The 27469-nt window shown below is 42.4% G+C and overlaps 2 protein-coding genes across 9 annotated transcripts; both read left to right on the top strand.

The window, feature by feature from the left end:
* Positions 1–404: 404 nt before the first annotated feature.
* On the top strand, positions 405–9487 carry LOC132126511 (keratin, type I cytoskeletal 15-like). Of its 3 annotated transcripts, XM_059537783.1 has the most exons (8): positions 411–1037; positions 1238–1320; positions 1405–1561; positions 1652–1813; positions 1966–2091; positions 2487–2707; positions 2831–2844; positions 2958–3185. In XM_059537783.1, the coding sequence occupies exons 1-8, from the start codon at positions 489–491 to the stop codon at positions 3026–3028; spliced, it is 1383 nt and encodes a 460-aa protein (XP_059393766.1). In that variant the 5' UTR covers positions 411–488; the 3' UTR covers positions 3029–3185. The 3 variants fall into 3 exon arrangements, with proteins under 3 accessions (XP_059393768.1, XP_059393767.1, XP_059393766.1); XM_059537785.1 differs by lacking the exons at positions 2831–2844; positions 2958–3185 and adding an exon at positions 9279–9487 and having other exon boundaries at positions 405–1037; positions 2487–2715; XM_059537784.1 differs by lacking the exon at positions 2831–2844 and having other exon boundaries at positions 406–1037; positions 2487–2715; positions 2977–3185.
* Positions 6609–26110, top strand: LOC132126513 (keratin, type I cytoskeletal 15-like). Of its 6 annotated transcripts, none has more exons than XR_009427405.1 (8): positions 6710–7255; positions 7456–7538; positions 7623–7779; positions 7863–8024; positions 8177–8302; positions 8691–8946; positions 9008–9146; positions 9279–9487. XR_009427405.1 is itself a non-coding variant. In XM_059537789.1 (8 exons), the coding sequence occupies exons 1-6, from the start codon at positions 6800–6802 to the stop codon at positions 8901–8903; spliced, it is 1197 nt and encodes a 398-aa protein (XP_059393772.1). In that variant the 5' UTR covers positions 6710–6799; the 3' UTR covers positions 8904–8905; positions 9133–9146; positions 9279–9487. The 6 variants fall into 6 exon arrangements, 3 of the variants coding, with proteins under 3 accessions (XP_059393770.1, XP_059393772.1, XP_059393771.1); XR_009427403.1 differs by having other exon boundaries at positions 9260–9487; XR_009427404.1 differs by having other exon boundaries at positions 9008–9155; positions 9195–9487.
* The last annotated feature ends 1359 nt before the right edge of the window (positions 26111–27469 follow it).

Here is a 27469-nt window from a genome sequence, read left to right as displayed (position 1 = left end):
TGCAAGTGTTCTCATGGTTTTAAATGAAGACTTTCTTTCTAACATCTGCACACTGAGAAAAAACATTTGAACTCTCTGTAACTCTGATGTTTGGTTGTGAACAAGGTTTATGTTCACTTATTTAAAACTATTCCGTATCCTCACATTACTTGTTTAGTGTCTTTGTTTAATTTCAAAGAGACTGACAAAGAAAGGGAAAACTGCCACACATATAAACACATGTATGTGTGTGTGAGTGTGTGTTTGTCTCAAAGTGTCCGCAATTTTGTTGCACTCCCTTCATTGAATTCTCAAGGGTGAGGACATTGCAATCGTTTATAAAGACGCAGAGACATTCCTTTGCAGTTTTAGGGTGGAAACTGAACTCTGGTCCTTGAGTCTCAGCTGGAGGTTGCAGAAGGGTCTGGCCCACACAAACACTCCTTCGCCCCTCCCGTCCACAAAATTCAGGTCCCGCCCTCTAGCTTCATCTCTATAAGAGGACCGAGATGAGCTTGAAGGCACCACTCCTCTTCAGGACAACTCTAGCAGTTTCCTGTATTGCCCTCTCTGCATTCTTCTCATCTCTGCATCCATCCATCATGTCGGTCTATGTTCATTCGTCAACCAGTTCAGTTCCCAGGACTGTGACCTCAAAGTCCATTATCACCAAGACTCGGGGTAGTTCGATGGCCTCTCCGCAGAAAGCCTACAGCGTCTATGGAGGTAGTCTGGGAGGAACCACCCGCATCTCTTCCTACAGAGTTGGTGGTGGTGGAGGATATGGTGGAGGATACGGTTTTGGTGGAGGACACAGAGGAGGATACGGCGCTGGAAACTTTGTTGGAGGCGACAGTGACTTGGTCAGGCTGAATGAGAAGGCCACCATGCAGAACCTGAACGACCGTCTGGCATCCTACCTGGAGAAGGTGCGCTCGCTGGAGGCTGCCAATGCCACTTTGGAGAGGCAGATCCGTGAGTACTATGAGAAGAAGGGGCCGATCGCACAGAGAGACTACAGCCCCTACTGGAACACCATCAATGACCTGAAGGATAAGGTACAGTGATGCCTGAATGAATATGCCACATGATTAACAAATTGTTAGTGTAATAATACAGTTCAGGTAATAGAGAATGCTTGCAACCCAATGCATTCTGCATTATCATATAAAAGATTCCAATGTCCGAAACATTTGGCATGCAACACTGCAGTTCTGTAATGAATTCATGCTTTAAAAACTGCATATTTTCTTTACAGATTAAAAATGCTACCATCAACAATGCCAGCATCCTCCTGCAGATCGACAACTCTAAATTGGCTGCTGATGACTTCAGGATAAAGTAAGTTCTCTTTGGCATCTTAAAATAACACATTTCATACATGATTGGTGGGTTTATTCCTCATCCTGCTTCTCCATCAATCAGATACGAGCACGAATTGGTAATGCGTCAGACTGTGGAGGCCGACATTGCTAACCTGCGCCGCTTGTTGGACCAGACAACCCTAACAAAGGCTGACCTGGAGATGCAGATCGAGAATCTGCAGGATGAGCTGGCGTTTATGAAGAAGAACCACCAGGAGGTTTGTAGTAACTTGCATGTAGTGTTTTTTTTTTTTTTTTACTTGTGAATCTAATCAGAGACCTGATGCTGAAGCCTTGTGGGTTTACAGGACTTGGCTGCACTGAGGTCACAGCTGACAGGCACAGTGAACGTAGAGGTTGATGCTGCTCCTCAGCAAGACCTGAACAGAGTTCTGGAGGAGATTCGTGCTCATTACGAGAACATCATACAGAAACACCGCAGGGAACAGGAAGACTGGTTTAAAGACAAGGTAAGACTTGATCTGCTATCAAAAGCCCTGATTTCACTGAATAATAAACAACCTATTCCAGTACTAGTGACTCGGAAGTCAAATAAAAATACAGTTTAGCTTATGATATACAGTACTTGAGTTCATATTGTGTGCGTTTCTGTTTCTTTTAGACGACAGTGTTGAACAAAGAAGTGTCCATCAGCACAGAGACCATACAAACAACCAAGACACAGATCACAGATCTACGACGCACCTTACAGAGTCTGGAGATCGAGCTACAGTCTCAACTCAGCATGGTGAGATACAAGTGGAAAGCAGGAAGTTTAAGGGGTAGAGCGGGAGATTACATTATCTGAACCAAAGTTCAGAAAAAACATTACTTAAGAGGTCAGGGAAGTATACTGAAAGATGTACAAGAAACAGATAGAAAAGAGGGCGAGTGTGAGATATGCCCAGAATGCATTATTTAATAAAGCCCTCCACATCCCATAGGTGAGGTACAGTGAAAGGAATGAAAAAAGCCATTTATAACTTGGGATGTCTTGAGATCTAAAGGCTCCGTTTGTGGACTTTTTCACTCCGTGTAAAGAATGACAGTTCACTCATCATTCATCCAATCCATTTGATTTTTACAAAAATATATGTTTCATACATAGTGACCTATTTCTGCATGTTCTCATTACTCACACAGAAAGCGGCACTGGAGAACTCACTGGCAGACACAGAGGCTAGGTACAGCGCTATGCTAGCAGGCTACCAGAACCAAATCGACACGCTGGAGGCCGAGCTTAGTCATATGCGGGCTAGCATTGAGCAACAGGGACGTGATTATGCCTTATTGTTGGACATCAAGAGCCGCCTGGAGCAGGAGATCGCCACCTACAGGAGCCTCCTGGAAAATCAGGACATCAAGTAAGTCAGTTTCTCTCATTTATCAGAGTTATTTTATTGTTTGTCAAAAGCAGTGGTGCATGGTTCATATTACATTATTCTGGAATGATTTTACTAATGCATCTTTTCTTTTCCTTTATTCAGGACTCAAATACCAGGTAATTAAAGTCTTTCTTTGCATACTGCAGTGGATTTGTCTGTTGCAGGTATTGCAGTGAATGCTGTAAAGTGTTTTTGCATTACTGATTCTCTCTCTCTCTGTCTGCTTCAGGTGGAACTGTCACCATCAGCCAAGGTGGAACAACAACAACAACAATCCACAAGACACAGCATACCTTCTAAATGCTAAATGCACATCACACTGCTTTATGAAACAGCACACATACATGTGGTTTTGAATGCATACTGAGAACAAGTGTAACTGAAAGATAAACAGATGATACTCTTATTTGTGTGTGATAAAACCTGTCTCTGACAATAAAGCTACTTTTGTGAATTACTTTTACATTGTTTTTCTTCATCTGAACACTATAGTATAAAATGGACTGGTGTCTATGTCAAAATGCAAAACAATATGAAATTTGGAGTTCATATTACATCCTGATATAATATTAAGACTTTTTGAAAACACTAATTTACAGTAATCACTAGAAAACAATATTCTTTGATTATTATTATTATTATTATTATTTAATTTAAAAAAGTGCAATTAACTTGGGACATGTTTTAAAATAGATTTCTTAAAGATTTTTTCTATACAATGGACACTCTTACTGGTTAGTGAAGCACTTTATGTGCAAACAGAAACACGGTGCAAGTGTTCTCATGGTTTTAAATGAAGACTTTCTTTCTAACATCTGCACACTGAGAAAAAACATTTGAACTCTGTGTAACTCTGATGTTTGGTTGTGAACAAGGTTTATGTTCACTTATTTAAAACTATTCCGTATCCTCACATTACTTGTGTAGTGTCTTCTTTCAATTTCAAAGAGACTGACAAAGAAAGGGAAAACTGCCACACATATAAACACATGTATGTGTGTGTGAGTGTGTGTTTGTCTCAAAGTGTCCGCAATCTTGTTGCACTCCCTTCATTGAATTCTCAAGGGTGAGGACATTGCAATCGTTTATAAAGACACAGAGACATTCTTTTGCCGTTTCAGGGTGGAAACTGAACTCTGGTCAAGAGGGCTGCATTGAGTTTGGGCTCCTGCAGGATTTCCTGTCCTCTCAAAATTCACACATTTAATTTTTTTGAGCATTCCCGCATCTAGTGCGCCATCAGAGAGGGCATTCAGTGTGTATGGGTGGATCTTGAAAGAAAGACGCACAAGTTTGGGACCGCAGTTATAGACAGCAATATACTTTTCCTTCATAGTAATATGGAGTAAGCAAAGCAATAAGGCCCTGTGATCAAATTCATTTGTTTGTTAAGTAGTCTATGACTAGTCTCTACGTTATATGTATATATATATTGGGTTGGATCTCGAGCCCCTGCCCCTTTGAGGTCCGACACTAAAGTGCCCTTGCAGTCGGGTCTGCCCTCGGTCCGCAATTTCTGCAGAGGGAAGGATATGAAGATTTTTGATTGTGAACAATGAAAATGTTTCCACGATCTGCTTTTGAAGAAATATCATTGTATTGTGCTGCAGCGCACATTCTATCAGCTGTGGTTTTGGCGCCACCAAAACAATATACTGTGAAATACATTAACATCAGTGTTATTCCAGCAGTAGAGTTATTCACACGGAACACTGCAATTATTCACAAAATAATTATTTTTTTTTTGCATCTGCTTTAAAGCCTTACTGGTTATTTAAACGTTTAATTTGTGTGCTTTTCTGGCGTGCGGTTTTTCTGAGCACAATCAAAGCGCGGCACGAAAACTGTACCTGATTACTGAACCAAGTTATTTTTTGTGCTACTACTGTCAAAACACACACGGTTTATGTATAGACTCAGTTGGATATGTCTAAAAAAGTAAAAAGTAAATCTGTATATCAGATGCATCTTAAAGGGACAGGCTACATGCTGCTGTGTTAATTTAAGGGATAGTTCACCCTAATTTTAAATTTCTGTCATTGTTTATTTTAAAGAATCTGTGTAACCGAACAGTTGCTGGTCCACATTGACTTTGATAGTAGGAAACAAAAAATACTATGGATGTCACTGTGGACCAACAACTGTTTGATTTTACAGGGGAAGTCGTGGCCTGGTGGTTAGAGAATCGGACTCCCAATCGAAGGGTTGTGGGTTTGAGTCCCGGGCCGGCAGGAATTGTGGGTGGGGGGAGTGCATGTACAGTTCTCTCACCGCCCTCAATACCACGACTGAGGTGCCCTTGAGCAAGGCATCGAACCCCCAACTGCTCCCCGGGCGCCGCAGCATAAATGGCTGCCCACTGCTCCGGGTGTGTGTTCACAGTGTGTGTGTGTGTTCACTGCTCTGTGTGTGTGCACTTCGGATGGGTTAAATGCAGAGCACAAATTCTGAGTATGGGTCACCATACTTGGCCGAATGTCACTTCACTTCTTCACTTCACTTACACATTCTTCAAAATAGTTTATGTTTAGCAGAAGAAGGCAACTCATTCAGGTGTTAAACAACTTTTGAGTGAGTACATGAAGGTATAAAAAATAAAACACTATTTTAATTTTGGGGTGAATTACTCCTTTAATGTTAATAAAACTCCAAACACACAGAATAAAATCACTCAATACTCTTGACTGAAAAACTTAAATACAGTTCCTTTAATAGGAATCCATGTAGCTATATAGTGTTTTATTTTTATATTTGTTTATAAAATGTTTTTAATGCTCCTGCTAAACAAACCTTTTTTACATGAAAATAAAACACTTTATTTTATTTTTATAATATCTGTATTTGTAATGTGTATCTTTGTTCTAATTTTTTAATAACAAAGATGAAATAAAAACATTTTTATTTTTATTTTAACCTATGCACTTTGACCTAAATATCCGCAATACTTTTTCAGATTTTGTTACTTTAAAAGGCTTTATAATAGGGAAATTAGTTTGGCCGTGATGCTCAAACAGCTTGCAAAATCGAAAAATCAACATGACAAAGAATCGTGATAAAATCATGTCATTTCAAAAAAAGAAAAAAAAAGAAAAAAAAAGAATTGTTATATTTTTATCATATCGCCCACCCCTAGCCAAGAGAATACAGACTCCAAATCACTGGCCCCTGTCCGGGGATTTAGATATATATATACACACATATACATATATACACACACACACACACAAATATATATATATATATATATATACACACACACAAACACACACACACACTCACATATATATATTAGTATTATTAATTTTCTTTTTTGCAATTGCCTGTTAAGCAAGCTATTGTGAATGTGAAATCAGTGAGATTTTTTAAAAAGCATTCTATTTTGTTTTATTTATTTTGTTAAAATTATATCTAGCGTATTTTCAAAGTTCTCTGTGTTTATTTATTTAATGTAAGGTTATTTCCTACTAAATCATTTGGTGCATGTATGCAGTATGCCTAGCCTGAGTTTAAAAACTGAGGAGCCGCGAACGGTTAACGTTTTATAACATTAATAAAAAAAATACCCAATGTTTTTGTCATGTGTGGTGCTTTGGTTTAGCAACGGTTTCTTCATATTATTTATATTAAATCATGTTTAAAATCTGTTATTCTAGATGTTAACTTGAACAAATATTTAGTCTGAGTACCTATTTGTGTACATTTTTCACAAGCTCTGAGATAAAGTCTGCGGGAGTGGAACACAAACATTGCGGGTGCGGGCGGGAGTGGAACACATAGGTTGGGGGATTGGGCGGACCTGGTCATACATTCAGCGGGAGCGGACGGGTGCAGGTTTAAGAAAACAGTCCTGCGCAGGGCTCTACTCTGGTCCTTGAGTCTCAGCTGGTGGTTGCAGAAGGGTCTGGCCCACTCCTTCGCCCCTCCCGTCCACAAAATTCAGGTCCCGCCCTCTAGCTTCATCTCTATAAGAGGACCGAGATGAGCTTGAAGACACCACTCCTCTTCAGGAAAACTCTAGCAGTTTCCTGTATTGCCCTCTCTGCATTCTTCACATCTCTGCATCCATCCATCATGTCGGTCTATGTTCACTCATCAACCAGTTCAGTTCCCAGGACTGTGACCTCAAAGTCCATTATCACCAAGACTCGGGGTAGTTCGATGGCCTCTCCGCAGAAAGCCTACAGCGTCTATGGAGGTAGTCTGGGAGGAACCACCCGCATCTCTTCCTACAGAGTTGGTGGTGGTGGAGGATATGGTGGAGGATACGGTTTTGGTGGAGGACACAGAGGAGGATACGGCGCTGGAAACTTTGTTGGAGGCGACAGTGACTTGGTCAGGCTGAATGAGAAGGCCACCATGCAGAACCTGAATGACCGTCTGGCATCCTACCTGGAGAAGGTGCGCTCGCTGGAGGCTGCCAATGCCACTTTGGAGAGGCAGATCCGTGAGTACTATGAGAAGAAGGGGCCGATCGCACAGAGAGACTACAGCCCCTACTGGAACACCATCAATGACCTGAAGGACAAGGTACAGTGATGCCTGAATGAATATGCCACATGATTAACAAATTGTTAGTGTAATAATACAGTTCAGGTAATAGAGAATGCTTGCAACCCAATGCATTCTGCATTATCATATAAACGATTCAAATGTCCAAAACATTTGGCATCCCACACTGCAACTCTATAATGAATTTATGCTTTAAAAACTGCATATTTTCTTTACAGATTAAAAATGCTACCATCAACAATGCCAGCATCCTCCTGCAGTTCGACAACTCTAAACTGGCTGCCGATGACTTCAGGATAAAGTAAATTCTCTTTGGCATCTTAAAATAACACGTTTAATACATGATTGGTGGGTTTATTCCTCATCCTGCTTCTCCATCCATCAGATACGAGCACGAATTGGTGATGCGTCAGACTGTGGAGGACGACGTTGCTAACCTGCGCTACTTGGTGGACAAGACAACCCTGACAAAGACCGACCTGGAGATGCAGATTGAGAATCTGCAGGATGAGCTGGCGTTTATGAAGAAGAACCACCAGGAAGTTTGTAGTAACTTGCATGTAGTGTTTTTTTGAACTTGTGATGCTAATCATAGACCTGATGCTGAAGCCTTGTGGCTTTACAGGACTTGGCTGCACTGAGGTCACAGCTGACAGGTAAAGTGAACGTAGAGGTTGATGCTGCTCCTCAGCAAGACCTGAACAGAGTTCTGGAGGAGATTCGTGCTCATTACGAGAACATCATACAGAAACACAGCAGGGAACAGGAAGTTTGGTTTAAAGACAAGGTAAGACTTGATCTGCTATCAAAAGCCCTGATTTCACTGAATAATAAACAACCTATTCCAGTACTAGTGACTCTGAAGTCAAATAAAAATACAGTTTAGCTTATGATATACAGTACTTGAGTTCATATTGTGTGCGTTTCTGTTTCTTTTAGACGACAGTGTTGAACAAAGAAGTGTCCATCAGCACAGAGACCATACAAACAACCAAGACACAGATCACAGATCTACGACACACCTTACAGAGTCTGGAGATCGAGCTACAGTCTCAACTCAGCATGGTGAGACACAAGAGGAAAGCAGGAAGTTTAAGGGGTAGAGCGGGAGATTACATTATCTGAACCAAAGTTCAGAAAAAACATTACTTAAGAGGTCAGGGAAGTATACTGAAAGATGTACAAGAAACAGATAGAAAAGAGGGCGAGTGTGAGATATGCCCAGAATGCATTATTTAATAAAGCCCTCCAAATCCCAGGAAGTAGGTCAGGTACATTTAAAAAAAAAAACTATTATAACTGTCTTGAGATCTGAAGGCTCTGTTTGTGGACTTTCACTCTGTGTAAAGAATGACAGTTCACTCATCATTCATCCAATCCATTTGATTTTCACAAAAAGAAATATGTTTCATACATAGTGACCTATTTCTGCATGTTCTCATTACTCACACAGAAAGCGGCACTGGAGAACTCACTGGCAGACACAGAGGCTAGGTACAGCGCTATGCTAGCAGGCTACCAGAACCAAATCGACACGCTGGAGGCCGAGCTTAGTCATATGCGGGCTAGCATTGAGCAACAGGGACGTGATTATGCCTTATTGTTGGACATCAAGAGCCGCCTGGAGCAGGAGATCGCCACCTACAGGAGCCTCCTGGAAAATTAGGAGTAAGTCGGTTTCTTTCATTTACAGGGTTGCCAACTCTCTTGTGACACTCACGCTAGGACTTTAGCGTGAGATTGATGCTGAAAGCGTGAGTGTCACGCCAGATGCGTGAGAGTTGGCAACCCTGCATTTATCAGAGTTATTGTTTGTCAAAAGCAGTGGTGCAATGTTCATGTGACATTATTCTGGAATGATTTTACTAATGCATCTTTTCTTTTCCTTTATTCAGGACTCAAATACCAGGTAATTAAAGTCTTTCTTTGCATACTGCAGTGGATTTGTCTGTTGCAGGTATTTCAGTGAATGCTGTAAAGTGTTTTTGCATTACTGATTCTCTCTCTCTCTGTCTGCTTCAGGTGGAACTGTCACCATCAGCCAAGGTGGACCAACAACAACAACAATCCACAAGACACAGCATACCTTCTAAATGCTAAATGCACATCACACTGCTTTATGAGACAACACACATACATGTGGTTTTGAATGCATACTGAGAACAAGTGTAACTAAAAGATAAACAAATGACACTCTTATTTGTGTGTGATAAAACCTGTCTCTGACAATAAAGCTGCTTTTGTGAATTACTTTTACATTGTTTTTCTTCATCTGAACACTATAGTATAAAATGGACTGGTGTCTATGTCAAAATGCAAAACAATATGAAGTTCGAAGTTCATATTACATCCTGATATAATATTTAGATTGTAATGTGGTGCCATTACTTGAAAACACTAATTTACAGTAATCACTAGAAAACAGGCTATGAGGGAAATAAACTGAGTTTCAGTCTTCCCAGTATTATTCCTGGGTTCCTTCCGTAACAGCCTCACAACAATAGTGTATATGTTGCTTGGCAACAGATCCATCACAAAAGCGGTGAAGGGAAGGTCAGCAGCTGGCTAGCTATTGACTTCCCCTTTATCAGTAAACACCTTTGACCTTCACAAACAATTGCAATTGTGTAAAAAGAAAATTTAGTCTATATATAGAGGGAATGTGTGCAGAAGATAAACGGAGAAATATATGTACAGTACAAACACTTTTTTTGGATGAATGAAAGTGCTATTGGCTTGTAATTCCATGTATCTTGCCTTAATTTGTGAAGATTAAGGACACATTTGTTCTACGCTTACGTGATTTGCATGATGTAACAGGTCATGTAATGATCAGTAATCTTCATAAAGAGACAAGAACAAAATACTTAGTTAAATGTAGAGAGAAAATAGCACAAAATGAACTCTCAACTGTGTCTCTACATGAAAGCAGACTCATTGGCAGACAATCGTGGCATTATTTTTGTTCAGATGCTGACTGATGAGATGAGCTAAGATTTTGCCATTTGTTTTTAGAATGGTTCCAGTCCTGTTGACTTCAGGGAATGCTATGAATCACAAATAAAATTGTGGTACAGTTTCAGAACAAGTTGCTGCAATCAGAGGTTGTTGATTGGGTGTGGAACGGCATTTTTACCAAAAACTGGCAGTAGTGCAGTGTTGTATTGCTCAGTGTGTTCTGTGATATTGTTAAATTGTTTCTAATATAATGAAATCTTCTGAAAACCTAAAAAGACCTGTCCAGAAATAGTTTTCAGTGATTCTGTTTCAGTTTATAATGCCTGGAGAGAGCTAGGCTATCTGTTACATGTATCTCAATGGAAATTATTTCTGCCACACTAACTTGTATGGCATAATGCATTTATACAGGGATCACAATCACAGGAAACAATGTATCTCACTTTAATGTTGAATGTTGATTCTCATGCAGCGAGAAAAGAGACCTGCTTAATCATGGATATTGTAGATTGCTGTCCACTTAAGTATATAATGTGCATTTAAAGTGAATTAATTAATATTTTAATTAAAAACGTGTCTCCATGTACTATTAAATATAATTCTAGTGCATTTAATCTATTAAATAATGGCAGAGTGAGCGAGTTTTTGGAAATGGTTAGATTAAACTTATTTTAGTGAATAAAGTACTGTATTGTTTTGTTAGGATGGGCACACAAAATGTTATTTTATCCTTGCTTCTAGAAAATCCTTCATGTTTTCTAGTCTGAAGGTCTGTAATCTATGGCATCTTTCATTGGCCAAGGCCCGCCCATGAGATCGTTTGACCGATATGTCAAACAACCAATCACAGTTCGTTTCGTTCATCGTCGCCTTTCGAGGTGTGGAAATGTTTCCACAATAGCAGAGCAGTGAGTAAAACTCTTTGACATATTTTAAAGATTCTGTGCTGCAAACTTTAAATATTTTACATACTTTTGAAAAAAGGGGGTTTGGCGCCATGGTATCTTTGTTTCCAGGAAGAACATTAAAGAACGTGACACACATGTCTCGTGGAAATCCTGCACAATTCAACCAATCCGATGATGACTTCGACACTCCTGAAGTGTTTCCAATTTTGTGTGCCATAAGCATCAGACGTTCAGCCAACGGTCTGTGGGAAGGCGTCTGAGGCTGAAACTAGATTGTGTCAAAGCAGCTTTACAGTATTAAATAGGAAAATAGTGTGTCAATAATGCAAAAGGACAATAGTAAACGTCTCAGGTTACGAATGTAACCATGGTTCCCTGAGAGGGAACGAGACACTGCGTCCTCTTTAGGGGACACTATGGGGGGAACACCTCGTCGTGACCCGTGTCTGAAGCATACTTTGAAACACGCCAACATGTTGGCCGGCGACAGCCTCTGACGTCACTACCGGCGCGACTATAAATACGCGCCCGTAGGACCCGTCACTTATCTTCTTCGTGAAGCTTGCGTCCGAAGCATGGCAGGGAGCTAGAGGACGCAGTGTCTCGTTCCCTCTCAGGGAACCATGGTTACATTCGTAACCTGAGACGTTCCCTGTCAAGGGAACTTCGAACTGCGTCCTCTTTAGGGGACACTATGGGGAACAGTATACCCACGCCGCCATGCTGAGGGAAGTGCAAGCCAGAACATGGCAAACACTAAGTACCAACTCTACCATTTCCATGGGAGTTGCCCCTGGGACGTTTAGACGGCTGTTTGTGACATTATCCCTTACGGCCAAAGGCCTAAGCTGCATAGCCAGTTATTTGTTAGGGCCTCGGCCCGGGGTAGAGCTTAAAGGCTTGGAATCAGGAAGGATTCCTTTAAAGGGATATGGCTAAGAAACCAGTATTTATACAAGGTCTTGCCTGTCACACAGGGGCTACCGCTTGCTCTCGCACAAGTTTGCTGAAGGAGCTGTCTCAACAGATCCCTGGTAGCCATACCCTGTTAAGATAGGTATTCAAAGACACATAAATGGAGTGGCGCCCAAGATGAACGGGGCTTTTCACCAACTCAAGAAAGGGCACGAAGCAACCGAGCGAAGCCCTTACCATAAAGGATTTTTAGAAAGAAAGCAGAGCATTAGCGTGCGAACTTACCACAGTGTGGATTTCAGAAAGTGCGCAAAGAATTCACGTGCACACTTACCATAGCATGGATTTTTTAAATACTGTTCTAGGGAGGGGTTCTCGTGGCACTCTGAATGAGCAGCTCACAGATGGAATGATGTATCTCAAAAATATGTTTTGAGAATATCAACTCGATCTGTGGAACTAATGGTGGAGGTTTGGTGAAAAACAGAGAACGCAGTCTCATATGAGAGGAAAACTCTGAATTCAGAGTAGCGTACTCACACGTGACCCTTTCTGGAAAGGGGACCGCTGTTAAACTACCGTGAGAACCGCCCCAATATCCCTTCACGTTGAGGGAAGCAATGCTTGAAGTGTATAAACAAATGCACTCCGGCTGAATGGAGCCAAAGGGACCAAGGACTAACCATCTCGAAAAGGGAATGAAGCTGAGTGCGTAACCCTTACCATACAGGATTTCAGAAAAGTGTACAGAGACTTGTGTGCACACTTACCACTTTAAGAAGTACACAGAGCGTAGCGTGTGTACTTAGAGGTTCCTAAGCATTACAGAGGCGCTGAACCGCATGGGAGAAGCAAGCTCTAATTTTACAAACCTCTGGCGAGGGGAGCATCACCTGAGGCAGTATATACAGGAAGAATTCTGTAACTACCACCTCCACCTGCCCGCTGGATGTGACAGCGCATATAAGCGGCCAGGAGGCCCCTCAGGGTGACCTGGCCAGACATTTATGAAATCTCCTGCAGTGCTGTGCCAGTTCTGACGATTACCGTGGCTCCCGCAGAAGCCCGTGATCTCGGCCACCTAATACCAGAGCACGAGGCCGGAAGGTCGGTGCTGACGGGTGTTTAGTAGGTGCCATGACTGAGCACTGTAAAAAAGACTCATAGAATGTTAGTAGACACATAACCACCAGCAATTTAACCCATAAGTATATACAGAAAAAGGGTTACATACTCACCCACCCTCCTGTACTGGAACCCCGCTCACGGGGTGCCTCCTTATAGTCCGGACCATCAGTAAGGTGGTTATTATGAATATAGAACCAACCAAAAACATCATAAGTCCAGCATATGAGACTGTTATGATAGAAATTTTTTCCACCTAACCTCGATCAGGTGGAGAGCTGGTGGTTACAGGGGAATTAGGCAAGGGAGGATAAGAGCAGAAGTTAAAAACATACAAAGGGAATGAGTAGCTACCTAGGTATCGCTGCCTCGTCTGAATCACATTACTCAGGTCCTGCTTACCTCCTCATGACCCACGATTCCTCTTGCCCCTGCCCACAGGTGGGGGAGGAGCGCGAGCCGCAACACTAGCCTTCTGTGCCCGTCTTTGATCCTCAGAACGAGACGGGCCAGGACCCCTATGTTGTTCGGGCTCAGACCTGGATCTTCGTGGAATGAAGGATTTAAAGGCAGCTGAGCACGCCCTTGCCTCCCTGAACTTCTCGAACACCGTCTCGACGGAGGTACCGAAAAGCTCAGAAGGCGAGATCGGAGCATCGAGAAGAAAGCCCCTTTCTTTCTTCCCGATGTCTGCCAGGTTTACCCACAGATGTCTCTTTGTTACTACCATGGCAGCCATAGACCTACCCATGGCGGAGGCGGCCTGTTTGGTAGCATGGAGAGAGAGGTCTGTGGTGCGGTGCAGCTCGGCCACCTGGTCACCTGAAAGGCCCTCGCCTTTATCCAGGTCCTTCAACAGGTCAGCCTGATAGGCCTGAAGCACTGCCATCGTGTGCAATGAAGCCACCGCCTGACATGCTGCTGCGTATGCTCTGCCATTAAAGCGGGATGTATCCTGGAGGGGTTTAGATGGCAAAGAGGGGGATTTAAGAGAGGATGTTTCCCCCACAGAGAGATAGCTAGCCAGCGTCTCTTCTACAGGGGGCATCTTCTCATAGCCATTTTCGCGCATGCCCTCGATGTTAGCATAACTCGTATGCTGAAACCGATGGATGCGAGAAGAAAATGGCCTCTTCCATTCTTTTTCGACTTCTGCATGTAAATCAGGCAAGAATGGAAGGCTCACCTGGGCTGGAGGGCTATGGTCAGATAAATAACGCTCATCAAGGCGACCTCTCGGCGTTATTTTGCTGGTACGTTTCCATGGCAAGTCAAACTTTGCTGTGGCACGATCCATAACCTCTAACAGCTCCCCATACGCAGGGCAGGAGGATTGAGAAGACTCAGCCTCAGCCTCAGCTTCATCGCCATCCTCAGACATCTCCTGCTCTTCCTGGGTAGAACCCAGCAGGGCACTACCTTAAGTATTAGAAAGGGTTAATGACAACACATCTTCCTCCTGAAGTTCACTCTCGTCTGCCGCCGAAGAGCGTGAAAGGGAAAGTCCCTCTCTAAACTCCTCAACGAGATCCACCTGTGATCCCCACAAGCTCATTCTCCTCCGTGCCTCAACAGCGGCGGGTCCTGAGCCGCGGGAGACAGATGGCTGTCCCTCTTTCCTCGAAAAGAGAGACAAATGAGAGCGGAGCTTTTTCATAGAAAAACGCTCACAATGCACGCAAATCGCCCCCTCAAGGACATCGCGCGCGTGCTCTTCGCTCAAACAAGAGACGCAAAGACTGTGTGTGTCATCATCAGGTGTCAAATAACGCCGACACGGATGCATGCACTGTTTAAACGCCTTGCTAGTGGATGCCATGATAAACAAAGAAAGATCACTCTTACCGTGGTCGTCTCTCAGATGCACGCTTCAAACAGAACAGTCAATGAAGACGAACAAGATAAGTGATGGGTCCTACGGGTGCGTATTTATAGTCGCGCCGGTAGTGACGTCAGAGGCTGTCGCCGGCCAACATGTTGGCGTGTTTCAAAGTATGCTTCAGACACGGGTCACGACGAGGTGTTCCCCCCATAGTCCCCTAAGGAGGACGCAGTTCGAAGTTCCCTTGACAGGGAACATTAATTTTTCAGTTAAAGGCAGTTCATCTTGGGCATGCTTTCATTTTAATGTGGCTTTAAGCACTATGCACTGTTAAACTTTAACAAAGTTTAAAAGTTTAAGTTAGATTTTTTAAATTGTGAAAAAAAGAAGAGGAGAAACTCAAACTGGATATGGCTTAGGCAGGGGTGTACATTTGAGGTTGTTGGCAATAAACATAAAATTTCTCAAGAGCAATTTTTGAAGGGGACACAAATAATACAGCTAAAATTGTACTTGTAAAGACAAGTATATACAGCCTACTACTATAAGTGCAGCAGGAAGACCGTGCCTAATTAGACAACTTCAAGCTGTTGTGGTCGTGGAAACGTTATTATTGCTAACATAGCAGACTCATCAAAAAATACGCTGTATGATCTGTATTAAAGAGAAATAATTACTTCATACAATTTTTTGTGAATAAAATAACCTTGACAGTTGAGTACTATGACTATTGATCTTGTTCTCACTCACCAGACTTGTGTGTGTGTGTGTGTGATGCAGTATTGCTGGGTTTTCACAACAAAACCCACCCAATTTCTACTCAAAACTAGCCCAATTACGTTTTGAGAGGGGTTCCCTGGTAAAAATCATATTTATATTACATTAGTGGGGTTGCTTCAACCCACAGTAACAGAAGTAGCACAGTTCCACGGGAAAACCAAAACAAACATCCCCTGAGATGGAGACAGGAACTAACAATTGGAATTTGCATTAATTCGGGTCCCTAACTTAGGTGGTTTACAGCTCAAAGGGAACAGAAGGTAATTTACATGGAGGTCCCTGGGTCTACTTTTGTAAGATTGTGACCATTGTTCCACTCGCCCTGAGACAATTCAAATGATATCAAACATGACTGAAAATATTACTTGCATTCATGTAGAACATTATACTATTGACCATTCTGAGTTAACCAAGTGGAGGGAGTGTGTGTGAGGAAGGGGATGAAAAGGAACTGATAACATTATGTGAGAGAGGCGTTTTCTGCACCTCCACTCTGTGGGGTGTCTCGAAGATGCCTGTGCAGGTTTGTATTGTTTGTTTCTCAGGAGATCAAAGTATCTGAGTTTCTTTTATCCTTCAATTATTCAAACTTCAAAAATTAGTCAAAACCAAAAGCAGCTGTATGGAGATTAAAGAAAGTGGAAGACGTGACATTTGCCAATTATGGTAACCCATAATTGGAAGTGGTGCTCTGCATTTAACCCATCCAAGTGCATACACACACACAGCAGTGAGAAGTGAACACACCGTGAACACACACACGGAGCAGTGGGCAGCTATATATCCAGAACCCAGGGAGCCACTTGGCGTTCAGTGCCTTGCTTAAGGGCACTTCAGCCATGGGTATTGAGGCTGGGGGAGAGCACATTTCATTCACGCCCTCCACCAACAACTCCTGCCAACACCGAGACTCAAACCTGCAACCTTTGGGTTACAAGTCCAACTCTCTTACCATTAGGCCACAGCTGCCCCCGGTGATTGGTGATTTATTAAATGGGATAATTTTTATTAACATTTTTGTCACTAACGTTTTTGTCATTTTTTTTTTATGAAATTATAAAAAGTCTGGGTCTCGCTCAGTTTGCGCTGCAGTGTCTATTCACAGGTGCAATCCCGCTACTGATCGACACGGGGCTTTCAACTTCTCTACACAGTACACTGCAGCCCATAAGCCCTGAGCTCAAGCGATCCACCAGCCTCAGCCTCCTAGTAGCTTGGATTTGTCACGCGGTCTGGTCTCTAGACCTAGTTGTCTCACTTCCCCATAGGCACCTCACCGTAGGCACTACAATTCCCAATAGCCTTGTCCCTTCATCACAGTAATTGCACTCCTGTTAATTGCACTCAGGTGTCTTCACTTGTTAGTCATTATCCTCCCTATATTAACCAGTCCTTTTCTGTTTGTCTGCATGGAGTCCTTACTTTCCGTCACCTAGTGTCCTCGCGTTCCTAGTCTTTGACTCTGATTTTGGATAACCCAATTAAACCTACACTGCACTTGGATCTTCCGTCTCCTGTGTTCCCGTATGTGATCATGCCAAGATCCAGCGGTGTGGGATTTCGTATATGTTCCCCAGCCACCATAGAGGAGCGGATGGGGAGACTTTCCAACCTAACCACTCTCCGTCAAAAGGGGAGTGAGGTGTGGTGCTTGGCGCAAATGTTCTGGACAATGGCAGTGGCAATGGGGTATAATGATGAGGCCCTGAAGGACCTATTCAATGACAGCCTGGATGACCCTTTGCCTGGGTGGGAGATGAAGGGGCTGGAGATACTGGACTTTTGGGGGTTCACCAGTTACCTACAGCATCGATCTCGGTGGGATGACTCAGCCATACCTGTCTCTCTCGGTGGGATGGCCGACTCTAGACCGGGGGTCTACAGACAGTAGGACCGCCAGCCCAGTGCCACCGCGCAAGATGGCCGCCAGCCCAGCGCAACAGCACAAGGTGGCCACCGGCCCAGCGCCACTGTCCAAGGTGGCCGCCTGGCCAGTGCCACTGCCCAAGATGGCCGCTTGTCCAGCCCCTCTACACGGGATGACAGCCACAGTTGACCCTCCAGAGTCGAGTCAGGTTCCCGTTGACCCTCCAGAGTCGAGTCAGGTTCACGTTGACCCTTCAGAGTCGAGTCAGGTTCTCGTTGACCCTCCAGAGTCGAGTCAGGTTCCCGTTGACCCTCCAGAGTCGAGTCAGGTTCCCGTTGACCCTCCAGAGTCGAGTCAGGTTCCCGTTGACCCTCCAGAGTCGAGTCAGGTTCCCGTTGACCCTCCAGAGTCGAGTCAGGTTCCCGTTGACCCTCCAGAGTCGAGTCAGGTTCCCGTTGACCCTCCAGAGTTGAGTCAGGTTCCCGTTGACCCTCCAGTGTCGAGTCAGGTTCCCGTTGACCCTCCAGAGTCGAGTCAGGTTCCTGTTGACCCTCCAGAGTTGAGTCAGGTTCCCGTTGACCCTCCAGTGTCGAGTCAGGTTCCCGTTGACCCTCCAGAGTCGAGTCAGGTTCCCGTTGACCCTCCAGAGTTGAGTCAGGTTCCTGTTGACACTCCAGAGTCAGGTCAAGTCACCGTTGACACTCCAGAGTCAGGTTGAGTCACCGTTGACACTCCAGAGTCAGGTCAAGTCACCGTTGACACTCATGAGTTAAGCACTACCACAGTTAGACCTCAGGAGTCAAGTCAAGTCACTGGTGATCTTCAAGGACAGAGTCAAGTCATCATTGATCTTCATGAGCAAATGCAAGTCACCATTGATCTTCATGAGCAGAGTCAGGTCACCAATGATCTTCATGAGCAGAGTCAGGTCACCAATGATCCTCATGAGCAGAGTCAAGTCACCAATGATCTTCATGAGCAAAGTCAAGTCACCATTGATTTTCCTGAATCCAGTCTAAACTCTGCGGAACTACCAGAGCTTCTCCACGTCTCTGAGGAACTACCAAAGCCTCTCCACGTCTCTGCTGAACTACCAGAGCCTCTCCACGTCTCAGCCGAACTCTCTGAGCGCTCGACTGATCCTGTCGTGGCCACGGAGGCCACCCTTAACTTGTTCATGTTCTCTGTTTCAGACTTGCCTATCCAGACTTGCTCTCATGTATCATCGATCCCACTGTGGTGGTCCTCGGTGCCGCCCTGGTGAGCTCCTGTCTAGACTGCACGGCAGTTGGGGGTCTTCTGCGCCGCCCTGGTGGGCTTCTGTCTCGACCGCACGGATGTGGTGGTCCTCTGCGCCGCCCTGGTGGGCTTCTGTCTCGACCGCACGGATGTGGTGGTCCTCTGCGCCGCCCTGGTGGGCTTCTGTCTCGACCGCACGGTTGCGGTGGTCTTCTGCGCCTCCCTGGTGGGCTTCTGTCTCGACTGCACGGTGGTGGTGGTCTTCTGCGCCGCCCTGGTGGGCTTCTGTCTCGACTGCACGCATGTGGTGGTCTTCTGCGTCGCCCTGTTGGGCTTCTGTCTCGACCGCACAATTGTGGTGGTCTTCTGCGCCGCCCTGGTGGGCTTCGGTTTCGACCGCACGGATGTGGTGGTCTTCAGCGCCGCTCTGGTGGGTTTCTGACTCAATCGCATGGCTCCAATTCCACCTTGCTCTACCCTGGATTCCTGCCCTGTCTGTTCGGCCCTGGGCCACGGAACTTTCTGTTCTCCCCTGGACTTGTGTTTTGTTGTTGTTGTTGTTTTGGTTTTTTTTTTGGTTTTTTGGCACTTCCTGTCTCTGTTACCTTCTATTACCTGGCCCTCCATCCCTCCCCCTGGTCCTTCGCAGCTCCACCTCCCTCCTGGTCTCTGTATTCCTTGGTCTCTTCTTGGGTTCGGGTGGAGCATCTGGTAGCTGCTCCGTGGAGGAGGGGGTAATGTCACGCGGTCTGGTCTCTGTTTCCCTGGGTGTCCACTAGTGGTCTCACTTCCCCATAGGCACCTCACCGTAGGCACTACAATTCCCACTAGCCTTGTCCCTTCATCACAGTAATTGCACTCCTGTTAATTGCACTCAGGTTTCTTCACTTGTTAGTCATTATCCTCCCTATATTAACCAGTCCTTTTCTGTTTGTCTGCATGGAGTCCTTACTTTCCGTCACCTAGTGTCCTCGCCTTCCTATTCTTCGAGTTCCTGTTCCTGTTCTTGTTTGTTTGTTTCTGTTTTGGACTGATGTTTTAATCATACACTAGATTTGATGTTTTAATCATACACTAGATTTAATTATATCGCATGGAATCGATCTTACTGCTATATATATCGTACCTCAATGTGATGATATTACAGACCATTTCCTTGTATCGTGCATGCTGCATATCACTGATATTAACTATATGTCTCAGCGTTACCGTCAGGGCAGAACTATTGTTCCAGTCACCAAAGACAGATTCGCAAATAACCTGCATGATCTATCTCAACTGCTATTTGTACCCAAAAATACACATGAATTAGACGAAATGACTGACAACATGGGCACTATTTTCTCTAATACATTAGAAGCTGTTGCCCCCATCAAATTGAAAAAGGTTAGAGAAAAACGTACTGTGCCATGGTATAACAGTAATACTCACTCTCTCAAGAAAGTAACTCGTAGTCTTGAACGCAAATGGAGAAAAACTAACTTGGAAGTTTTTAGAATTGCATGGAAATACAGTATGTCCAGCTATAGACAGGGTCTAAAAACTGCTAGGGCAGAGCATATCCACAAACTCATAGAAAATAACCAAAACAATCCAAGGTTTTTATTTAGCACAGTGGCTAAATTAACAAATTACCAGACTTCACCTGATTTAAATATTCCACCAACGTTAAATAGTAATGACTTTATGAATTTCTTCACTGATAAAATAGATAACATTAGAAATACAATAGCGAATGTAGATTCAACAGCGTCTAACACTTCAGTTTCATCCATCGCACCCAAAGATAAACTGCAGTGCTTTACAAATATAGGACAGGAAGAGCTAAACAAACTTATCACTGTATTCAAACCAACAGCATGTTTAATAGATCCTGTACACACTAAATTACTGAAAGAGTTGTTACCTGTAGCCGAAGAACCGCTTCTCAATATTATTAACTCGTCGTTATCCTTAGGTCACGTCCCAAAACCATTCAAGCTGGCGGTTAAGCCTCTTATTAAGAAACCAAAACTAGATCCTAGTGAACTGGCAAGTTATAGGCCTATTTCAAATGTTCCATTTATGTCTAAAATTTTAGAAAAGTTGTGTCTGCTCAATTGAGCACCTTCCTGCACAAAAATGATCTGTATGAAGAATTTCAGTCAGGTTTCAGGCCCCACCATAGCACAGAAACTGCACTTGTTAAAATTACAAATGACCTGCTTCTTGCGTCAGATCAAGGCTGCATCTCATTTCTAGTTTTACTTAATCTTAGTGCTGCATTCAACACCATAGATCATGACATACTCATAGATCGATTACAAAACTATACAGGTATTCAAGGGCAGGCTCTAAGATGGTTTAGATCCTACCTGTCCGATCGCTACCATTTTGTTTACTTAAATGGGGAGTCATCTCATTTATCATCAGTAAAATATGGAGTGCCACAAGGATCTGTCCTAGGTCCCCTTCTATTTTCAATATACATGTTGCCCCTTGGTAATATTATTAGAAAATACGGCATTAGCTTCCACTGTTATGCTGATGATAAAAATTGGATGACCAATAATTTTCTCCAATTAAATTCGGATAAGACAAAGATATTAATTATTGGACCAAAAAACACTACACAGAATCTTGTAGATTACAATCTGCAACTAGACGGATGTACTGTTACTTCTTCTACAGTCAAAAATCTGGGTGTTATATTAGACAGCAACTTGTCTTTTGAAAATCATATTTCCCATGTTACAAAAACTGCATTCTTCCATCTTAGAAACATTGCCAAGCTACGAAACATGTTGTCTGTTTCTGATGCAGAAAAGCTAGTTCATGCATTCATGACCTCTAGACTGGACTATTGTAATGCACTTCTAGGTGGTTGTCCTGCTTCTTCAATAAACAAGCTACAGGTAGTCCAAAATGCAGCAGCTAGAGTCCTAACCAGGTCAAGAAAATATGATCATATTACCCCAATTCTACAGTCTCTTCACTGGCTACCTATTAAGTTCTGTATCAGTTACAAATTATCATTACTTACCTAAAAGGCTCTAAATGGTTTAGCTCCTGTGTACCTAACTAGCCTTCTACCACGCTACAACCCATCACGCTCCCTAAGGTCACAAAACGCTGGACTTTTGGTAGTTCCTAGGATAGCAAAGTCCACTAAAGGAGGTAGAGCTTTTTCATATTTGGCTCCCAAACTCTGGAATAGCCTTCCTGATAATGTTTGGGGTTCAGACACACTCTCTCTGTTTAAATCTAGATTAAAAACGCATCTCTTTCGCCAAGCATTTGAATAATGTATCTTAAATTGTGAGTATAGTTGTATCTGATCAAATGTGCATTCTTATTTTTTAGCTTGGGTTAAACTAATTAATTTTACTTTGTTGGAACAGCAGCTATGCTAATGATGTCTCTATTTGTTTCTATGTTTTGCCTTACACAAGCTCCAGTCTGGATCCAGAACACCTGAGATGATGCTGACCCTCAGAGGACCTCAGATGATGCTAACCCTGAATCAACAAACAGAACTAACAAATATTGCCACAAGTGTGACTGCATTATATAATAATTATTAATTATTAATAATATTAATAATGTTCATCATCTGGCTGACTACGACTTGTATAAAGTTTTCTACAAATCCTGTCATACATGCACAAACTGACAGTCACCACTTATAAGCTATTACTAAATATTGTAGAAACATAATTTTCTGTAAAGTTGCTTTGTAACGATTTGTATAGTAAAAAGCGCTATACAAATAAACTTGAATTGAATTGAATGTTTGATTACGACCCCGGCTTGTTTTGACTCTGATTTTGGATAACCCTATTAAACCTACACTGTACTTGGATCTTCCGTCTCCCGTGTTCCCGTACGTAACAGGATTACAGTCGCCGCACTGCTCTCAACCTGCTGCTCACAGTGCCCTCTAGTGCACATAAACAACTCTCTCTGACTCTGAATTCAGACATAGAATAAAGAAGCTTTATTAGATAGTACACTAAGAAAATAGACATTTTACTCATCTAAATCATTTAAAATAATCATTTAATTTAGACATTTAATGCACGCTTTGTGACAAACTTGCACACAAAAGTGGAATCTTTTGTACTTTTGTATGTTTTTGTCTACATCATTGCTTCCCAGACCTGTCCTGGAGGCCCCCCTGCCCTGCACATTTTGTATGTCTCCCTAATCAGACACACCAGATTTAGTTCCTGCAGTCTCTAACGAGCTGATGAGTGGAATCAGGTGTGTTAGATAAGGGAGAAGTTGCAGGGCAGGGGGGCCTCTAGGACAGGTTTGGGAAGCACTGGTCTACATACTAAATAAATATTAAAATATTGCACACATGCACCATTCACAATAAATAAAATAAAATAAAATAACCAAACTGTGCATGCAATTACGCAAGCTGATCCGTGTGACCTGTATAAGGTAGGTGAAACTGCCGGAGATGATCTCACATCTCCTCGGGGAGTTACATGTCTACCAAATCCTTCTTTATTATGATGAAAATGGAGAATTTATCAAATCTACATCCTTGTTTGACCAGCTCAGGCAACTTTTTCGTCACCGTACTGTTGAAGAGATCTCCTTCATTGGCACATAACACTGGTACATGCACGTAAACACACACACACACACACACACAACTTGCATAGACACAATGTGTGTCACAAGCCTAATTATTTTACTGCACTCCCTTCATTGTAGTCTTGAGGGTGAGGACTTCTCATGAGTTCATTCGGTTAACACATAAATTCATTAGCAGCTTCCTCACCAGGGTGGAACCCGAACACTGGTCTTTAAGCTTCATCTGCGCTGGTGGTGACTGGTGGGACTGACACACATACACTCTCCCACACACACCCTACCCTCCCTCGCCCACCCACAAAGTCCTGGAGCCGCCCTGGATCTGCATCTCTATAAGAGGTCAGAGCTGGGCTCAAAGGTGCCATCCTCGTCTGGACAACTCTCTCAACGATTTCCTCTCTTGGTTCATCTCATCTCCGTATCCATCCACCATGTCGTCCTCTGTTCGCGTTACGTCCTTCAAAGGACCCAGGTCCGTGACCTCAAAGTCCATCATCACCAAGAGTTGTGGTGGTTCCATGGTCTTTCCACAGAAAGCCTACAGCGTGTATGGAAGTGGTTTAGGTGGAAACACCCGCATCTCTTCCTCCTCGCTGCAATACAGACCCGGAGGATATGGTGGAGGATATGGTTTTGGTGGAGGATACGGTGGAGGTTATTACGGAGGATATGCAGCTGGCATAATGCCTGGAGGCTGTGTTGTAAATGACTTCCAGCTGAATGAGAAGGCCACCATGCAGAACCTGAACGACCGTCTGGCGTCCTACCTGGAGAAGGTGCGCTCGCTGGAGGCTGCCAATGCCATCCTGGAGAGGCAGATCCGTGAGTGCTATGAGAAGAAAGGGCCGGTCTGCCAAAAAGACTACAGCCCCTACTGGAACACCATCAAGGACCTGAAAGACAAGGTACAGTGATGCCTGAACAAATATGAAACATTACTAGCACGTTCTAGTGCAAATTATATTTTGGATACAGCAGCTTAAAAAAGTCTATGTGTTCTCATGTATTCAATTTTTTACATTTCAGATTAAAAACGCTACCATCCACAATGCCAACGTCCTTCTGCAGATTGACAATGCTAAACTGGCTGCCGATGACTTCAGGATCAAGTAAGCTACATAGTGTTGACCGCAATATTGTGAACTTCGATACAACCAGATTGCTGTATATAATATTCAGCACAACTGATTTCAGCATTGAGCAGCAAATAAGCATATAAGAATGATTTCTGAAGGATCATGTGACACTGAAGTCTGAATAAATGGTTGCTAAAATAAATCAGCGCTGACATTGCAGAAATAGGCATTTTAAAACATATTGCAATATGACAGTTTTAGGTAAGGTAAGCATAAGAAATGTGTTGCAAAATGTAAAAAAAATTGTACTGGTTACAATCGTTTGAACAGTAGTGCATGTGTGTATTTATGAGATTGGTTGGTTGTGTTTAAATAATGATTCTCTATGTCAATCAGATATGAGCATGAGGTGGTGATGCGTCAGTCTGTGGAGGCCGATGTTGCTAACCTGCGCCACTTACTGAACCAGACAAACATGGCAAGGGCCGACCTGGAGATGCAGATCAACTGTCTGGAGGAAGAGCTGGCATGTATGAAGAAGAACCACCAGGAGGTGTGTAGTGGTTTTCTGATAGATCATCTATGTAGAACTAATCCTAAATTTTGGAGTATTATATTATATTATATTATATTATATTATATTATATTATATTATATTATATTATATTATATTATATTATATTATATTATATTATATTATATTATATTATATTATATTATATTATATTATATTATATTATATTATATTATATTATATTATATTATATTATATTATATTATATTATATTATATTACACTGTGGCATTATAGGAGCTGGCTGCACTGAGGTCACAGCTGACAGGCACAGTGAACGTAGAGGTTGATGCTGCTCCTCAGCAAGACCTGAACAGAGTTCTGGATGAGATTCGTGCACATTATGAGAACATCATACAGAAACACCGCAGGGAACAGGAAGAATGGTTCAAAGACAAGGTAAGACATCTTCTTTCTCCTTCATTCTAAATCTGAATTCTACTTTGCTATCAAGATTTCACCTAATAATAAACCACATATTTCTGAATGTCACTTGTAGTAGTGCCTGGGTAGTGATATAGTGTTTTTGTCTTTTGTTTAGACCGCAGGGTTGAACAAAGAGGTGGCCATCAGCACAGAGACCATACAAACGACCAGATCGCAGGTCACAGAGCTGCGAAACACCTTACAGAGTCTGGAGATCGAGATGCAGTCTCAGCTCAGCATGGTGAGACACAAGTGGAATGTAGGGCAAGATTAAATCGATTATCTGAACCAGAGGCAGGAAAATATAAGACTAGACTCAAACCAAGCAGGGCAACGGTGCTTTATCATGTTTTTGTGCATGTTCTCAAACAGAAAGCGGCACTGGAGAACTCACTGGCAGAAACAGAGGCTAGGTACAGCGCTATGCTAGCAGGCTACCAGAACCAAATCAACATGCTGGAGGCCGAGCTTTGTCATATGCGGGCTAGCATTGAGCAACAGGGACGTGATTACGCCTTGCTGCTGGACATCAAGACACGTCTGGAGCAGGAGATCTGCACCTACAGGAACCTCCTGGAAAATCAGGACATCAAGTAAGTTGTTGTTTTTTCTTTTAAGGTTAATCTGAGTTAAAATCAGCAGAGTATTGTGTTATATTATCTTGTCCATGCTTCACTAATACATTTTTTCTTCCTCTTACTCTTCCAGGACTCAAATTCCAGGTAATTGAAATCTCTCTTTGTATTTTAAGGTAGGACAGCCAGTGTATGTTGTACATTACACATGAATAACTCTTTCCCTCTTGTCCTTCAGGATCAACTATCGTGATCTCAGGTGGATCTCAATGCTCTGGTGGTTCTCACACCATCACAACTGGTGGACCAACAGTCCAAATCAAGCAAACCACCAGCACTTCACACCAGATTTACTAAAGTCACAGCATGCCTCTTTCTGAGACAGTAGTCAAACTCATGCAGACAATTAATTTTAAATGAGTGCTGATACACAGTTTGTGACAAGAAACAAGCAAATGTGTTACTTATAAAACATCGAAAGACACTCACTGTTATGTTGTTGTATGTGAGAAAAACCTGTCTCTGAAAATAAAACGGCTGTCAAGAAATATTTGTTATGTGTTTTTTTATATTGCATAATACTATGCTGTTAAATTGAAAATGGTGCAAAACACAAAAACACAGAGTATAGACCACACTCAGAAATTAGTTTTATGAGGACCAGTATTTATTTTCAGATTTGCATTTATTTTACAGCAAACAATACAAGCAAATAAGTAAACAATTTAAATAAATTAAACTTTTTTTTTCTACATGAACAATTTCACTCTTGGACTGCTTGACTAGTGCTCCGCCTATTGGCAATGTGATGCTGTTATATGCTACAAATTGCCATGTTAAAATCAAAAATTTGCAAAAAAATTGACAAAACACACACACACACACATATATATATATATATATATATATATATATATAAATTATAAAAACGTATTTTATTTCAGCAAGTTTCCAAGACAAAAAATTTTAATTGTTTAACTTGATATAATAAAATTCAAGCTGGAATACAAATTAATAAAAACTATAGATATTTTTTAAAACTAATTTAAAAAACACAACAAAGTTACTTAAACTAGATTTAAAATATAAAGCAGAAAATATAAAAATAACGATACAAAATAATAACAAAAACCTCTTTTGTTGTTGTATTTTATTTATCTATTTATTTTTAATTGGATGTATTGATGCTTTGGTAATTTCGCATGAAAACCAATCATGCTTATAAAGTGCTTCTTTTAGGTCTTTTTAAAGAATAAAACACTTTGCACATAATTACTTAGACTATTTCATTTAAATGTTAACTGTAGGCTGTATAACACTATTAGCCCTAATTTAAATTGTTCATTAATAATGTTGGGCTGTTTGCAAATATCACAAGAGA

The sequence above is a fragment of the Carassius carassius genome, chromosome 44, assembly GCF_963082965.1.
Source record: "Carassius carassius chromosome 44, fCarCar2.1, whole genome shotgun sequence".
Lineage (NCBI taxonomy): Eukaryota > Metazoa > Chordata > Actinopteri > Cypriniformes > Cyprinidae > Carassius > Carassius carassius.
The sequence above is the reverse complement of the archived record's forward strand: the minus strand, read 5'-3'. Positions and strand labels throughout refer to the sequence as shown.

Coding starts and splice junctions, on each gene's coding strand:
- LOC132126513 (XM_059537787.1), top strand. CDS start 6,707: ATGAGCTTGAAGACACCACTCCTCTTCAGGAAAACTCTAGCAGTTTCC. Junction 25,487..25,628: donor AAGAATGGTTCAAAGACAAG/GTAAGACATCTT, acceptor TCTTTTGTTTAG/ACCGCAGGGTTGAACAAAGA. Junction 25,755..25,885: donor TGCAGTCTCAGCTCAGCATG/GTGAGACACAAG, acceptor GTTCTCAAACAG/AAAGCGGCACTGGAGAACTC.
- LOC132126511 (XM_059537783.1), top strand. CDS start 489: ATGAGCTTGAAGGCACCACTCCTCTTCAGGACAACTCTAGCAGTTTCC. Junction 1,814..1,965: donor AAGACTGGTTTAAAGACAAG/GTAAGACTTGAT, acceptor TGTTTCTTTTAG/ACGACAGTGTTGAACAAAGA. Junction 2,092..2,486: donor TACAGTCTCAACTCAGCATG/GTGAGATACAAG, acceptor TTACTCACACAG/AAAGCGGCACTGGAGAACTC.